Genomic DNA, 16,663 nt, shown 5'->3' with positions numbered 1-16,663 from the left:
CCGAAGCTCGTATCAACGTTCTGCCGTGGCCTGCGCAATCGCCAGACCTCAATCCAATTGAGCACGCATGGGACATGCTTCAAAGAAGAGCTGTGCCGAGTATGCATACCGTACATACTCTACAACAATATTTTGACTTGTTACAAAACACATGGGCGGCCATTCCTCAAAGTGATTTTGATGAACACATCTTAAGCATGCCAAATCGCTGTAATTGTGATTCGTGTTAATGGTGGAAATACAGATTATTAATTTTCTTATCTTTACAATAAAAATGAGCAAAATCATCATTTTCGCCATATTTTTGTCATTTAATTGACGCCGTTAATTTGAGTTTTTCCCACAATTTGCAAAAACATCAATTTTAGTTTATTTTAATTAAATATAGGGGTAAGCGGTTAAATAAAACATAAGCATTAAAGTAAGAAGTCGTCCTGGAAGACTGGATTTGGTAAATATTGCTTAAATAATTTTTATTTCAAAAATATTCACTTGATCCCTAGACACTTTTGATGTGTGTATATCGAATTGATTATTTTTCTATCTATAGGACATTATAAAAAACAATGTGCCACAATTTCAACAAATTGTCAATCGATTGCCACTTTTCTCAATCTCTCTCTCAACTCTTTTTAGCTTGCTCTTCAATCATCTTTATCTCTCTATATTTCATATACACGAAAGGTGTATGCTACTACAATTGACCTTGACATTTGTAAATGTACGGAATACGCATTGAATGCTCCATTAACAAGGTATATTATGATTTTAGCCCATTGCGTACAGTGTGTTCAATCTCATTGAGTACGATAGCTTTATTTTTAAACAATGTGGCTTGGATCAAAAGTGAAAATAAGCGAATTTATTATTTACATAATGCACTGTATATAATGTTTTACTAGTCTGGCTAATAATATTGAACAGTAGTAATACATTTGGTTATATGTATATAAAAAAAGACTATTTAAAAAATTCAACTACTTAAGACAACGTAATAATCAAAGAAACAAATACTATAATTTTTATTGAATTGATATTCAATTATTTTTGGTGAAATTACTCCACTAGTTTGTTATAATTATTAATACAAAGATCGAACACTCAGAAAAAATTCCTTAGATCCGGCTGTATTCGAACCGACGTCGTCTAGCATTCCGTGCCAGACGCTATACCACGGAACCAACCAGCGGACTTCACGAATTTTTCTATGTGCTTGTTGTCGTGTCTTTGTATTTGGTTTTTCAATGACTTTTTAGTCGTAGCACCATCTATGAGAAATCTATGAAATAAAATAAAAACTTTAATAGATTTCTCATAGATGGCGCTACGACTAAAAGTTGTTGAAAAACCAAATACAAAGACACGACAACAAGCACTTAGGAAAAATTCTTGAGGTTTTATTATTACTAAAAATAAAACCTAAACTGTAATTTCTCTAAATGTCCAGTAATGAACACCAAAACGAAAAAATCGACACTCACCAATAAGGAACACCCAGTAGTTGACCTTGTCAATAAAGACGTGTTAAATTTTGTCCTAAATCTAAAAAAGACGTCGAACACTGGTTGCTTGTCGGTTAGTTGCGCCACCGCCTTACAATAAATATTTCATAATTACGCAAGTTTAAATAAAGAAATACTCACTGGCAGTGTAAGCCTGTTTGATGACGTGGATCTCGTGGTTGGAAAGAGTGCACATGACTTCAATAAGGACATCTTCGTCTGTGCCTATGCCCGCCGTGGCGTCGTGAAGTTCCTTTGCGTAAAACTGTGGCAATGGAGTCATCAACGCCACCACCAGGTCTTCGAATTTGCCGGTAGTCTCGCTTTTTAGGTCTGATATCAGGTCCTAAAGAAAAAATGCATAGTCAAGTCCACGAAATTAGTAGTTTCGTTTTGATAAAGAACTGAATTGGTGAATGACACATTCAATTCGTAAATCTTTAGCGAACGCGGATAGCCGCAATATAGAATAATATCCTGTCTAGAAGACACTGTCACCTCAGAGTACCTGCAATGGCGTCTGACATATCGTCCCTGACTAAGGGACGTAACTTCTAACCTTGAGCTGCAGCTCGAGGCCAATCTCGTTCTATCAATTATTTATGTTAATTTATAAAAAAAAACAGACGTACGGCGATTAACGGATTACCTTTTGAAACTTTAATAATATATCGGCCGTCTTGCTCAGTGACTACAAAAATTCTATTTAGTGAGGACGTGGACATTGTATAAAACAAGTAGGTGTAATTCCATACAAATGTAGCAGAGCGGCTTGTATGCGTGTACGCACGTCGCGCGCCGTGTACGGACGCACACATTCGCATAATCTCGTGGTGCACTGGAGTTACACAGCGCGGGGTTGCACGCAACAATCGTTGTAGAATTGAAGCGGTCACTCGATGTTTAAAATAAATTTTATTTTTTTTTTAATTAAAAATTTATTGTTATTACACAAACTCGCTTTTCATTTCTATTTCATAATCATACTCCCATAATCGAGATTTTAACCCGCAATACTGGTATAAAAATATCAAAACGTAGCACTGCAATTGACAAAGGTTATTTCAATATTATAGTTCCAATTATTTTTTGCAATAATCAGTACTGTGACAACGTAGTAAACGTACTCCAACTGGATATATAGTATTCATTCATGATATATTATGGTTTTAACACCTATGTGTAATATTTACAAAACAACTCTGCACATTGGTGATAATCAAACCATGTAAAATCTGTACCATTTTTTCATTCAATTTCAATTATTAAAGTAGTTATCGAATTTATTGCGAGTTGACACCGCGTTGTGCCATTAGTAGAAAAAAAAAAATATTTGTCACTTTAAGGACAAGCATACAGTAGTATGCTCAAAACTGCCTATTGCTAAGGACCTAAAAGCATATGCACTCGAATAAAAATTTGAACATCATTTTGTGTTCTTACCCTTAAAAAGTTAGCGCGTCTAGACTTCTATTGATTTTGTTACATATCAAACCAGGCAAGGAAAGCAATCCAGTTCGACACTACTGGTCGGCGAATCGTTGCTATATTGTCATATGCCTGAGACAAATAATAGAGCCAAATAAATCTCCATTCTCAAAACGGGCCGTCTTGATAATCATAGTCATACTTAAGGCTGGTTTCACAGCAGTGCGGATTTTTTTTTAATGAAATGCGGTAGCACCTCCTGGACAGCATCAACGCTCCCCAATAGATTCCGAAGCCCCTACCGACCCCGTAAGACTCGTCAGCGCCCACTGGGGGGCGGCAGAGACCACTTCGAGAAACTATGTCGTACATGAACACAGTACAGTTTAATAAAAATCGATGACGAAGAGACAAAAAGAAAGTGTATACGGCGCAGGTATGTAAGTCGAATATATTGGGCGCGTGCCAAACAATGTGTATTCAGAGAACTGCAAAATTACAGCTATTGTTTGAACGCAAAAATATTTATTCCTTTATCAGTCGCTAGCGGGAAAATCTGATGGCGATTGTATGGTTGTATGTTGGTTTATGTTTATGCAGTACCTATATACATATATGTATATATACGTATATGCAACGTACGCGATATCATGCAAGGCATTGGGGTTGGGCTATCGTTATTCGGTAGCACTAGGTAATTAATTGAAAAAAAATAATTATGTGCGCGCAAATACTAAATAATTCACTGTATTGGCCTGTAATAGCAAGCTAGCATACTATTTGCTTTCTGCTTGACATTCTTGTAACAAAATGTATACCAACATTTGAAACGTGTAACGTCTCGAGATTTTTTTCCCCATTGAATTATGGGCGGGAAATCGTTTATAAAACAGCTGAAGAGTGACGAATATGATGATTCTGTTGTTATTCACTGGTACCTAACTAAAAATCAGCAACTAAAAAAAGATCTTGGAAAGATAGCTCTGCCTACTTCGGTTCAATGACCTCAAACGTGTTTAATATGGATATGACTGTGGGTTTCCGGGATTTAAGCATTGCAAAATTTATTTGCAAGTATTGTTCTAGTGCCTGTACAATATTGTCATGTACGCTCAGTAATGCATAGTCAGTCAGCTTCGTTTTGTCGCTACTTGAAAAATCAATAAATTTCTTTTTAATATTCTTTATTCATTAAACGGTACACTTATAAGAAAAGCTTTGCATTCATTGAACCAAAAATATAAAATATAATAAAACGTATTTGTAACGAATTAAAGTATTGTGGCAAATACAAACACGATTTCTCTGTACGGCAAACAGAAACTTGACCAAGTCAGAGCTGCCATATTGTGCACAACATGAAAAAGAATTAGGAAAAAAAATCTGAATTTATAAAAAACAATATAATTTATAATGAAAACCATATAAACCAAATAAACATGGACTAAACAGTTTCGAGTTATAAATTCGCATATTCTAATTCCAAAATATATTATTTACACAAAATAAAGAAGTAATTAATTATATTATTTTTTAATCCCAGAAATACCGGGAATGGCTCTATCAACATTTTTGCTTTTACAAAATGCTACAAATAAGGCTAGGTAGTAGACGTTTGTGCAATTAGCATATTTTAAATAGAAAACCACCGTGAGACTCAGACATAGTAACTAAAAATAACGAATAACTCACGTATTTAAGTCGAATTTTTGCTCGACATGTTTTGAACCAATTCGTGGTCCTTAATCATGCGAATCCGCGGCGGTGACTCGACGGAAATTGCGCGCCAAAGCCCTGGCAGCCCGATCAATTTTTAATAATTTATTATTTTTATTTTTATTAAAGTCATATACAGGATTGCAATTCTGCATAATATGACTTTAATAAAAATTAAGCTAACGAGGGTAGATTCTCGCCGACGCTGCCTGCGCCCGCTGCCGTACCACGAATTGGTTCGAAACATGTCGAGCAAAAATTCGACTTACATATCCGTTATTTGTAGTTAATTAGCTTATTATTAAGTATTTATATTGACATAATGTGCGACTCTCGTCTTGTATACATATTTACCTGTTGTGTTGTGTTGTGATGCATTATATTATTTATGGTATTGGTAGTTTGTTGTGCGCAATAATTCTAGTTCAACTAAAAACTTTGCTAGTGCTTTAGGGTCTTGAAGATGAGAAAGAAATACGCCATACAAATTAGGATTTCATTAGGAATGTGTAAGGTGCGTTTCTGATCCGCATTGTCGACAATTACCTTACTCCATTAAACGCTGTATGAATTTAAACTATAAAATGTGCAAAGGCAAGTGTACTGTAGTACAGTTACAAGAACGCAAGTGTGCCAGGAGTATTCATGTAAGAACGCAAACAAAAGAACACTTATAAAGATACTGGCCTCAAATGAAAATTATCGTTGAAGCACGACATCGCATAGCTAGTATTATTGCCTAGTAGATACTGATATGATTGTTATTGTCTTAAATAAATTGCAGATTAAAAGTCCAATGAAACGTACTAAATTTTTTAAAGCAGCACCTATTCAAGCTATTACAACTGTTCAGTGCAACTGTGCTTCTTAGTCCAACAACTGCGCCAGCGTTATGTATAGTGATAGTCCGGGCCTAAAGGCCCATTTAGATGGAGAGAGTTTCTCGTCTCGAAGATGCGATTATCGAAAGAATATAAAAAAACTTTCCTCGTCTAAACATTCGCGATTATCGACCGTCCACGTGAGCGATAATCTCCTCGCCTTTCAATATTGAACGTCTCCGTGTAAACAGAACTCGAAAGTAAAAATCGTATTTCGAGTTTCTGTGCCAGCCGTTTCTACCACGAGTGCAGTGCGCGAGAGTGTTTTGATTATCACTGCTTTTCTAAGACAAGAATTAATGGAACGAGAGCGAAAAAAAAAATTTCAAATAACTGTGAGTGAGTGAGTGCCTCTGTGGTCGAATATAGCGTGGGCAATATAGTATTTAGGGTGCTCTCGTAACGAATATGGCACTCCTTTCTAAATCCAGGATGAAAAGTCGTGCCCGCACTTTTCAAATAATGGCAAGTTGGGTAGGTATCGTTTTTGAGGTATTTGGGGGTGCTCATTACGAACATAGCATTTATTTCTAAATCCAAGATGCCCGACACGACTTTTCAAGTAAATATACTTTTCAATAAACACTCCTCACTAACTCCCCACTCACTCCCTACTCATCTCTATCTATCTCGCTTCACAAACTACCGTATCTTACATTTTTGTCATATCTGAGTAAGATATGCTAAGCTTTCAAAAGCAAACATTCTCTACTAATCGCCGTATGTCTTTTGAATATAATCCATTCATTATAGGAGATTGGCACGAGCAAGAGTTGAAGTGCTAAACCAGAAATTCATTCAGATTCAGAATTCAGAAAGTTGTTATTCCGCAAAAATAAACTTACCTTTCCATAAAGAGTCTTGAATTCGAAAGCAATACGCAGACGCTGCTCATTGCTTCTCCTCGTCAGGACCTGGATGATGGCTTTCTCATCAGTCCCAAATCCTTTCATCGCCTTGCGTAGCACGGCCGCATCCTCACGAGGGTCGAAGGGATTCGCCGGCACAACCGTAGGCTTGGACTGGAAAGATAGTTACTTATCATTGGTGTTCGTGCGAACACAAATTCAGTTTAGGTTAGTATGTCTGTTGAGTCAGAAAAAAAATCTAATCAGTTTTTTTTTTGTGATATATCGCAACATAACCTAGTGCAGTAAACAAATAAATCACGAAGATAAGTTATCTTCTTCAGTGTTTGTTTACTCAGACAAAGGATAAATGAGACACTTAAAAGTGAGAAATATTGAAATGTAAGCTCGCTTTAGTACACTTAAGGAAAATGCACGAACATTTCAGTCACTAATGGCCCGGTAAAACTGGTAACAAAAACAGTTATATTGATATATGAGACAAATACGATAATTGTTTAATTAATATCACAAATACATAATGCGATCATGATGATGTCGGTATCTGGCAATAATTTCGTGCAGGAGGTTGTGACATCTTCTAGTCACGTATACTGTGTGAAATTTAATTAATTGGATATACTAATAATTATGGTAGATTTCAACGGGAACTCCGATAACAATGGCACATGTAAAAAAATAGCTGTTCCTTACAAAATCCTCAAGCCAAATCGACCAAAATTACGTAAATGTTTAATGTGTAAATAGTATTTTTACTATACGGTGAGTCCAAGACAGTAAATACCGTGTAACGAAACGACTTGAAGCCACGCCGAACACCAATTGTTGCTCTATAGGCACTGCGCATACTGGACTTGGATGTTACAGAGGACATATTAATTTATCCTACGAAAAACCTTTCACAAATAAAAAATATCGTCGTCGACATGTAAACAAAACACATTACACAGTTACATCACTATTCTACATTCAATTTCAAATTTTAAAGAACATTCAAAATTGTTTTCTAGATCTGGACACTACATCCATTGTAGTGAGGACCAATGCCAAGACTGAGTGGGTTATTGTGATAAATGTACTGGAGTCTCGGAGTGAACATAACAATGTAATTGCAGCAAAATGTTCCTTGAATAGAGGCAGCGGTTGTAGGTATGGAATGGACTAGGTTAGACTAACGTGAGTATGGATAAAGGTAATGCTTTATTATAAAAGTAATGTACAATTCTAGTATATTTTCGATAGGGCACTAGATCTTAGAAGACTACATCCAAGAAGAGTTTTAAAATGGTACCTGCGGTTTAGCATTAATGGATATTAGCGGAGCGGTGAAACTTGTCTTGCCTGACGAGACGTAATTTTTGAGAGTAAATTGACAGTTTATGTGCTCATGCTAAACTAAACCCAGTCCCTACAATACAATAAATTATCTTAAAGATGTAGTTTCAAAAAAATGTTGGTTGTAGTTCATGTTTTTGTTTAAATAAAAATACAAAAGAGATAAACACCTAAGTGTAGACTCAAACGTGAGACAAACTTTTATTAACTTAAAAGTTAAATAAATATGACAGTAAAACTTTATTAACAAAAATTTTAGTCGAGTAGATTTGAAATACACTGTATGAAACAAATATTTATTTTTCGCGATTTGACTAGGAACTCAGAATAAACAGTGTTCATATTAATGGGAACTACAATAACAATGTCACCCTGTATAGACATACAATAGCATACAATTTATAATTACTTTTTTTATGTAAATTTGCAGCTTTTACCGTAGTTTTGAACCTTTAGATGGTCAAAGCATAGTGGCGTATTTTAATACACCCACATACCTTAATGACTTTTTTCTAAATATTTTATTATATTTTTCAAAAGTAAGGGCCCGAAACAAAACAGTTCATTATTTGAGTAATTAATGACAGCTATACTCATACTATGTAAATTTTATTGAAAATAAGACACTGAGCCTTACATTGGAAAAAAATAGAACTAATTACAGCAGTAAAAATAGTTTTCTTGTTCGAGGGGTGCGAGCCTGGCGACCCGTAACATAGGCTTTTCAAACCTACCACGGGCGCCAGTCACTTTCTTAAATTGTACCAATATATAACAAAATCTTAACATGTCCCATTTTAATTAGCTCCTAAGCTGCTATTGAGGGTGAAAATAAATGAAAAAAAGGTTAAAATAATCACATAACAACATCGGGTTGGTATACGAATCTAAAACGCCACTGATTTGTAGATAGCTACTATTTGACAAATGATATGAATTATTTATGTTTTTAGATTCATAAATAGCATAGATACAGAAAATATGTGTGTAAATTAGTTTGATATTGATGTAATTTTCTGTAATAACTCTGATAAGATTTCGTAATACATGTACTTTGACAAGATTGATTAAGATAGATTAATGTCAAATAATAAGCTAAAGTGAAAATTTAAGGTGTGTGTCTTGGTCACACTTTCATACACAAGATTTTGAATAACTTTGCCCAAAACATTACCATTTATACTAAAATACTATAATGTGCCGTTGAATAAAAATGCAATGTTTAAGCTTTCGAATAAAAGGCAACACTGCAATCCACACGCAAAATAAGCGTTTAAATTTATCAAAAAGATGTTACCTAAAAAGAAATATTGAGTCCAAATATTAATGCAAAAAATTATTTACGTTTTCACAATTTTAAGTCAAGGATTGTTTGACCATTTTAGTGCTTCAGTGGATTATTTACTGGATCCATTCATGCAAAAATATTGCATAAACACAGAACCGTTGCATACCACCTTAATGAGTAACGTTTTCTGTGATAAAACATTGATATCAGAAGTCAACACAAGCACTACATTGCAATTTTTCAATGTTAATTTCTCTGTTTACATAAGTAAGTAAGTATTTTAAATGTAAACAAGTTCTTAGGTTTTCACATTTGCTACACATTGACCAATTCTTTCAATTCTTTTTCCAGCTCATTCCAGTTCCCATAGCCACGGCTGACTACGGGACCTGCGAAGAGACTTAAACTTTGGTTTGTTTGAAACAAGTACTAGCGAATAAATCCGAAAAAAATTCAAGTAGTTTCATTTCCAATATACATATGACATTTCTTCTTTGTTTAATTATTATAATAAATAAATAAAAGTTAAATCAAATTAAATGTAAATAAGTAGGAAAATTGCAAATATAAATAAATTTAAATACCTTTGCTTTATTGATTGAGTATAAAATACATAATACACTAAAGGTGCATGAAATTCAAAGCCATAACCATATCAACAGGTATAATCACAGACCAGACAACCAACTGATCTTGAAATTGATATCTTGACAATTTTGATCGATGATTTTCGGCAGGGGGACGGGCTGACTTACCGCGTCATTCTGACATTTGATTGGTCAGTTATCAGTAGGTATCAGTTACCTGGTCTGTGGGTACAATCGATGCCCCATGATACCTGACCCCTTAACCGACAAGTTGGTTTGAGTAATCAGTGTGAAGAAAATTATTAAACAAACTTAACCTTTAACCAGTGAGCCGTAAAATTCATTTTGGATGACTTCCTTATTGCATTATTAGAGAATGACGTTTCAAGAAACTTTCCAATTTTATCTTTAATTACATTACCTAAATACGAATTTCAACCAAAAAACTGAAATACCTTTAAACTTTTCTGATGAATGATTATAAAGGCTCTCAGAACCAAAAGGTCGACTAGGGGAATCAGGTATCTTAGGGCATCAACTGTACCGAGAAACCATAAAGTACGATTGCAGTTACATCTACAGTTTCACAATAATTAGCATTAATACTGCAGCATACAATACAAAATAAATAAGATGAACAGTAAAATATGCACTCCTCAGTGTTTTGCTTATCACAACACGAAAAAAAGAATAATTATTATTATGGAGGTGAAACATGAGCATTATTAGCACAATATACAAGTAATTTAAGAGAATACAAGAAATTAATAGCTCTTAATAACATACCTTAATTGCGGGAATATGTCCCGAAGATACATTGTATGCCTGGCTTTGGGTTTGTTGGCTATTTGGACGGTACCCCTGGTACTGGTTAGCAGACGGATACCCTTGGCTAGACTGTGGGTACCCTTGGTTAGACTGCGAGTACCCTTGACTTTGCTGTGGGTACCCTGACTGAGGGTACCCTGTTTGAGCAGGTTGAGAATAACTTTGAGCAGGATTTGATTGTGGATACCCTTGAGCACTAGTGGGCTGAGGATACCCTGTTGGTGGATACCCTGGGCTAGGTTGGGGGTATCCTGAGCTAGATTGAGGGTACCCTGAGCCAGGTTGAGGGTACCCTGAGCTTGGCTGAGGGTAACCTGTTGGTGTATTGGCCTGAGGGTAACCTGGCTGTGGGTAACCTGAAGTATTAGGGTAACCTGGTTGAGCTGTTGGATAACCCATTGTAGGGAAGCCAGGCATAGGCATAGGATTTCCAAATGTTTGTGGGGCCGAGTTGCTAAATCCAACATTGTGTAGGTATTGTTGTCTTGGATATCCTGATTGACCCTTGAAATGAAATGAAATATGTCAATATGGTGACATCTATTATAAGTACACATTTAGTAGCCCTTTGGATTTTAATAAGGCCTAAATTGAATCATTGCTTCCAACGAAATGTTTTGAACCACAAAGATAAAAAATGCCTGTAATGTGACTAACTAATGTGTATTAAATAATGTGTTTGTATATAACCATACAATTTGAAAGTAATCTGGACTTTCAGTGTGTAATGTCAAAATCTCTACATTTACAAACTTCATAAATTTAAACAGATTATACGTTAAATTTAAACAGCTATATAAAAATAGCTTTCAAATATTTAAGTATTTGATAGTTTGGAATTTTTATTTTGGATTGTAACTATTTTCTTGGATCTAAAATCGAATATATTTGTTGTTAAAAACAAAACAAAATTCTCAGCTCATTCCTGGTCAGTTAGCTGTGACTGTGAGACTTGTAAAAAGCCCGAAACATTGGTTTGTTTGAAAAAACAAATATTTACACAATTTTAACTCAAAATAATACTTTCAATTTCAATTTGTGGTAATTGCAAAAGCTTAATAAATCAATATTTGAATAGTGTTTTGATTGTCAGGACGACTTTCAAAGTTACACAGTTAGGCTCCCAATTACAGAGTGATTTTGACATATATCACACTAAATTTTGGTCACTAAAAGTATACATACTTTTGGTGACCAAAACCAGACCAGACCAGACCTATTTATGTAAAATATGTATGGTATTTCGACGTTTTCAAAACTTCAATTAGATACCTACTCAAAAATCTTTGAAACTACACTCCCGCCAAATTCGATGTAACTAACAAAACTTATGATTTTTAAGGTTTTCACCTACGAAAAAAAAAAACAGTGCCACAATTTCAAAATTTTTCCCTGAAATTTGATTAGGTCATTGATAAATACTAATCTAACAGTCATGTCTGTGAGGAATCTTGTTGAAAAAAAATTAACTCACTAGTAAGTGATTTGAAACGAATATGAAAATTACCAGTAATTAAAGTTTATAAAACTGACATGCCTAAGGGTTTTTGATTTGAAGGAAGAGATTGCAAACATAAATTCACTTGTGTAATAAGTCTAAATAAAAAACACCTACAAATCATAAATTATTTAAAACAATAACTGCTTTTAAATTTAGCCATATTATTGACCTTCGTATAATGACCCACAAAACTTAGTATGTTAGCATATTGGTAACTCCCAAAATATAAGAAATCTGCTTTAAATAAACAAAATGTGGTAAACAATATAAATATGATTTTATTATTACAAATCATAAGCAAATTGCTACAAAATCTAGCGATGTGAGTCAGTCAATATCAAAAACTTAAAACTTATTCGTAATTCACACATATCAATAATTCACACCCCTCGTGGAAGAATGGTATAAGTGGAATTACATCAAACATGTTTATTGCTCCATTAGATATAGAAAAATATAACCCACATCCTCTCCAATTGAAGATTAGATAAAAAAAAATATTACGTTTTTCTGTATCAGAAGGAGCAATAAACATGTTTGATGTAATTCCACTTATGCCATTCTTCCATGAGGGGTGCGAATTGTACTTTGCAAACTTTATGTTAATTGGCTATAGTCCATCTGTTTAGATACTTAAACAAATGTAAACAATCTTGAGATGTCTATTTAATGAAATATACATTTATAAAATGACTTTCCCTTACCTTCAAATACAAAATACAAATACTTAGCTTCATATGAAATTGCATGCCTATTTTTATACCTATTGATTTGTAAAGCATGTGTTTCAATAAAAAGATGTATCAAGATTGTTTACATTTAGTTAAGTACCTAAACAAATGGACTATAGGTAAGTATTACTTCTACATAGCCTGAATATCTAACTACTTAACTATCTAAATTCCAATTTTACAACAGGCTGTGGGCAGAGTTACCCTAAAATAAAGAGCATAGATAAAAAATATCCGTCACACGTCATTGGTCACTGGTCATTACCTAGCAACGTTTTGTTATTAATAATAATAATAATAATAATAATAATAATAATAATCTTTTAGGCCTTGGGAGAGGCGAGAGTTTAAAATAAATACGATAATAATAATAATATATGATTTATTTTCTCAAAAAACACAAAGGTATAACTTAAACATTATAACTAACAATTACACATATATTAAACATTCTACATTGAATTTGGCTAGAGTTTAGATAAAAGTGCAAATGAAAATGTGTTAAAAAATTGTTTAAGATCCTGGGTGTTGATTAAACAGTGCCTTAATGCAGCCTTTACTTCTGATAAGAAGGCCATAATGTACACAATGTAGGTAGGTAGGTACCTAATTCAATGTTATTGTGATAAACAAAACAAAGATGGGAGTTTAAAAGCAATCAAGAACCTGTTCGGATATCAGTGATTGTCAACTTTATAATATGCAGATCTACAAATATGGCCTAACCTTGATTTCATAGTAAACCTCTTGGAAAATACCAAAACTACATACGATTTTCGAACAAGGTTGATTTTGTGTATGGTGTACTTTTTGGCGTAGTGAGAGGGACTAACACTCACAATCGTGTGCATTTTGCCAACCACACATAAATTAGTTTCGGATGATTAAACTTAGGCAAACTTGTTTTCTGTTAACTAAAAATAATACTTAGGGACACCTTAAACATACATTCACAAAATCAAATTGAAAGTTAGGATATTATAATTTAAAACAGTAATACTTACTTGCTGGTACGGATTCATTTTGGATTTTTGGTTCAAGAACTCCTTTTCGAAACTAGAACACTTCAGAGCAACACACGACGACGCTCACTTCGTAGACTGTTTTACGGCAAACTGATTAACAAAGTAACGATAGATGAGTAATTATTCCACAACGCCTGTGACGATGATATCTATGACAAGACAATGGGACGTATGTACGTACTAATAATAATGACTCCGTTTGTTACGTAGGTAGTACACTGGGAAACTCAATTCTAATTTACATAAACTATAACATAACGTATCTTTCATACAGTCCACAGATAACTGTAGACATACAGTCGTCACATGCGTTAGCATCTAATAGTCTGTGGTCGTCACCAAATATTATAGTTTTGGCTTGGATACAAGTCCTTTGAGCCATGTCTTCGTTTAATTATCGGGATCCTCAGAAATATTTGCCATTGTAGTTCCAAATTCTAATACATTATGTTTTCACTTTCTCTCAAATAACTTAGGTCACTTATTTGGGTTTATTAAGTCAATGGGTTTATTAAATAGTCTTTTAAGCGGCGGAAGTTAATATTTGTTTTGCTTTCACTTAAATCACATTGTCTTCTATCTCTTTGAACAATAACTTTGAATTCGTAATTAGTGGAATTTTCAGAATAAAGTCTTTTGTAATTTGGTATAAAATACGGAGTATAGTTCTAACTTTCTTCATCACTATTTCTTTCTTCGTTTTTTCTTCTTAAAATACTTAATATAAAAATAATCTTTGTAAAAACTGTACTCGTAACTTCAAAAACCCGCCATTTTTTTAGTTTTCCAATTTGACACTTGTCATCGTGACGCGAATAGGGATGTGGAATAATAATATTGATAATCACATTATACGATTTTGACGAGAAAACGATTCAATATTTTAAGAATTTGTGATTGTTTAGATTATTTTTCGGTTCCTTGTTGTTCGGGGGGCCTAAAAGGGTACGGTTCCTAATATATAACAACAAATGACATATTTTTAGTTGATATAACGCTCAATACAATTTATGGTATACATACATTTGACATATTCTTGAATGATATAAAGATCACTGGGTATAATAGACGATTGATATAACAATTTTCAATCCAATAGACCGATAGCTTAATGTTCATTTTATATAAACATTTCAGATATAACATTCACTGAGTATAATGTATTATTAACATAATTCCAGTGGTGTTTAGGAGCAATAGTGAATGAACCGAATTTGTTTGCATTTCTTAGTTGGTTCGTGGGTTTAGGTTAGGTTAGTATATGACAAAGTTGCATGAGTCAAGCGAGTGTAGCGTGCGTGACACGGCAGCGGCCGGCAAGTGCCAGAACCGAATTTGTTTGCATTTCCTAGTTGGTTCGACCTCAGTTAGGTAAGTATATGCAATTAAATATTCTGCTTAGAGTTTTAATAAATATAAAAATAAATAATAATAATTATATATATATATATATTATATATATATATATATATATATATATAATATATTTTGCGATTGTACATTTAATTTTAATGAAATAAAAAACTTCTTATCAACATAATATTGATTAACTTATGTAATAATGTTATGGAAGAGAGGGGTTTCCTGGCACAGACATTATATGCCTAAAAGGAGACTCTTCCCACTAGAAAGTAGACTAAAGCGTGTTAAGATAATAAATTATTATTATTATTATTATTAATATAGGGCACTTCAACTAATCGTAAAACGAAATATTGTGTTATATCATTTAATACATTATACTGGTAGTACTTATACCATTTGTTCATTATGTCACCATTATATATAATGTTTGTTATACTGAAAGTTTTTTATACACATTGAAATTATGTCTTTTGTTGTTATACCTTTTGTTGATTATAAAAAGTGAGTTATTATATCCTTAGAAATAATACCCAATGTTGTTATACAAAGTGAAAAAAGATAATTTGTTGTTATATCTTCCATTACACAACAGGCCTAAAATCCAATTCTTTTAATTTTGATTTTGTAATGTTCTATGGTTTATTACGAGAATTTAGTGTAAATAAGTATGTTCATCGATAAAAAAAAAACAAGATTAAATAACCAAGAAACCAAGAACTTCATAAATTTCCAATTATGCGACTGACTATAAGTTAGAAGTAGTCAATGTCAACAACAAACAATCTCAAATAATCAAAAATCAAAAGTTCGAATCCGACCGGATCGAAGGAATTTTTTCTGAGTGTTTTTTCTGAGTGTTCGATCTTTGTATTAATAATTATAACAAACTAGTGGAGTAATTTCACAAAAAATAATTGAATATCAATTCAATAAAAATTTAATTAATCTCAAACAATGGTCATATTTTTTTTAAATATTTTTTTAAAATATTACAAAGTGACTCGGTGAAATTCGACGATTAAATGCTTACAACACTATTATTAAAAAAAAAATAGCTTGAGGACGTAACTGTATTCAGGACGTTTCAGGGTAACTCAAAATTGCATTTTATTATGGAGTTCGTGCGAAAACAGTACTTCAAATTTGTTTTGTCATATTATATAATGTTTCAATAAAATTTATGTATTTTTTTAAAACTCAATTACACTAATAATTGTTTGTTTATTGTTTCGTTGATCGCATTCAAAGTTACATACTATCGTCTTCTTTAACTGTCAAATTTGGCCTCTTATTTGGTGGCGACTATAGTTTGTGGACATGACTCACTAACTCAGTCAAAGACTACTTTGTGACAATGACAGCCAATGACTTTTTCAGTGCCAACTAGACATGTCAAAGAGTCGAACGATCCGACTCCGCAAACGGCGAGCGGATTTGATTCCTTTACTGAATCCGACGCAATATTATCGATTCCACGGAGTTATTAACTCCGAGACCAGGGTCAGTTGGTAACAATACAATGTTGACACAGAGGTCGGTATTCAATTCAGATTTCAACACTGTTCGGTTGAAATTAGGTGTCCACAAAATCAATTTTAGACCTATAG

At 33.4% G+C, this 16,663-nt stretch overlaps 1 protein-coding gene across 3 annotated transcripts in view; it reads right to left on the bottom strand.

The window, feature by feature from the left end:
- LOC113237231 (annexin B9-like) overlaps positions 1–13,920 on the bottom strand; it is a 30,516-nt gene extending 16,596 nt beyond the window's left edge. Inside the window, exons 1-5 of one of the 3 annotated variants that reach the window (XM_026473586.1) lie at positions 13,873–13,898; positions 13,671–13,781; positions 10,393–10,938; positions 6,373–6,549; positions 1,644–1,848 (exon numbers count right to left, since the gene is read on the bottom strand). In XM_026473586.1, coding sequence (XP_026329371.1) covers positions 1,644–1,848; positions 6,373–6,549; positions 10,393–10,938; positions 13,671–13,688 — 946 coding nt within the window. In that variant the 5' untranslated portion in view covers positions 13,689–13,781; positions 13,873–13,898. Of the gene's footprint in view, positions 1–1,643; positions 1,849–6,372; positions 6,550–10,392; positions 10,939–13,670 lie in introns of all 3 variants that reach the window. The other 2 variants (XM_026473585.1, XM_026473589.1) reach the window with 2 other exon arrangements.
- Between the last annotated feature and the right edge of the window lie 2,743 nt (positions 13,921–16,663).

The sequence above is a fragment of the Hyposmocoma kahamanoa genome, unplaced genomic scaffold (assembly GCF_003589595.1).
Source record: "Hyposmocoma kahamanoa isolate Upper Pololo Valley unplaced genomic scaffold, ASM358959v1 93, whole genome shotgun sequence".
In the NCBI taxonomy this organism is placed as follows: domain Eukaryota; kingdom Metazoa; phylum Arthropoda; class Insecta; order Lepidoptera; family Cosmopterigidae; genus Hyposmocoma; species Hyposmocoma kahamanoa.
The sequence above is the reverse complement of the archived record's forward strand: the minus strand, read 5'-3'. Positions and strand labels throughout refer to the sequence as shown.